This window comes from Corvus brachyrhynchos, unplaced genomic scaffold, assembly GCF_000691975.1.
Source record: "Corvus brachyrhynchos isolate BGI_N302 unplaced genomic scaffold, ASM69197v1 scaffold260, whole genome shotgun sequence".
NCBI lineage: Eukaryota > Metazoa > Chordata > Aves > Passeriformes > Corvidae > Corvus > Corvus brachyrhynchos.
The window spans coordinates 950-1,741 of NW_008235684.1; the positions used below are offsets into that span (position 1 = coordinate 950).

Here is a 792-nt window from a genome sequence, read left to right on the forward strand (position 1 = left end):
CGCAGGCCGTGGCCCCCGCCACGCCTTTCACGGCCATCGCCGGCAGCGAGATCTTCTCTCTGGAGATGTCGCGCACAGAGGCGCTGACCCAGGCCTTCCGCCGCTCCATCGGCGTCCGCATCAAGTACGGGGCCATTTCGGGCGGGGGTCTCGCCCCTTTCGGGGGTCCCACGCCACCTTTTGGGGTCCCCGTGTTTTGTTCTGTCTCTCCCGTTCTTTATTTTCGTACCTGCTTTGAGGTTTGTTGCGTTTTCCCTCTTGGTTTCAGGGCGCTGCTCTCAAAACTGTGGGTTTTCCTTTTGGATTTCGGGGTCTCCTTTCAAGTTTTGGGGTCTTCACCCCGATTTGGGGGTCGCTGCTTGCCCCGTTTTGGGGTCTCCACGCCGTATTTCGCATTTTTTACTCCTCATTTTCCTTTCCAGCTTAAGTTTCTTTGCAGTTTCCCCCCCTAATTTCATTCTCCCCACCAATCTTCCTCACAATTTTGGGGTCCCCCATCCTCATTTAGAGGATCTCTCACCACAATTTTGAGATCTTCTAAACCCCTCTCAATTCCAGGGTTTCCTCGCTCTGTTTTGTGCTTCCTAGTCTCCATTTTCCTGTTCTGAGCTCAGCTTTATCTTTTCACCCTGGTTTTGGGGTCCACCACCCCAATTTTTGGGGTCCCTTTCCAAATTCTGGGGTCCCCTCTCTCATTTTGGGGGTGTTTCCCCATTTTTTTTGCCTCACAGGGAGGAGACTGAGATCATCGAAGGGGAGGTGGTGGAGATCCAGATCGACCGCCCAGCCACC

The 792-nt window shown here is 54.0% G+C and overlaps 1 protein-coding gene across 1 annotated transcript in view; it reads left to right on the plus strand.

Moving 5' to 3' along the window:
• Positions 1 to 5: 5 nt before the first annotated feature.
• RUVBL2 (RuvB like AAA ATPase 2) overlaps positions 6 to 792 on the plus strand; it is a gene marked incomplete at its 5' end in the record, with an annotated part of 5,128 nt that continues 4,341 nt past the window's right edge. The window contains 2 exon segments of the mRNA XM_017728344.1: positions 6 to 124; positions 732 to 786. Of these exon segments, the coding sequence (XP_017583833.1) occupies positions 6 to 124; positions 732 to 786 (174 nt within the window).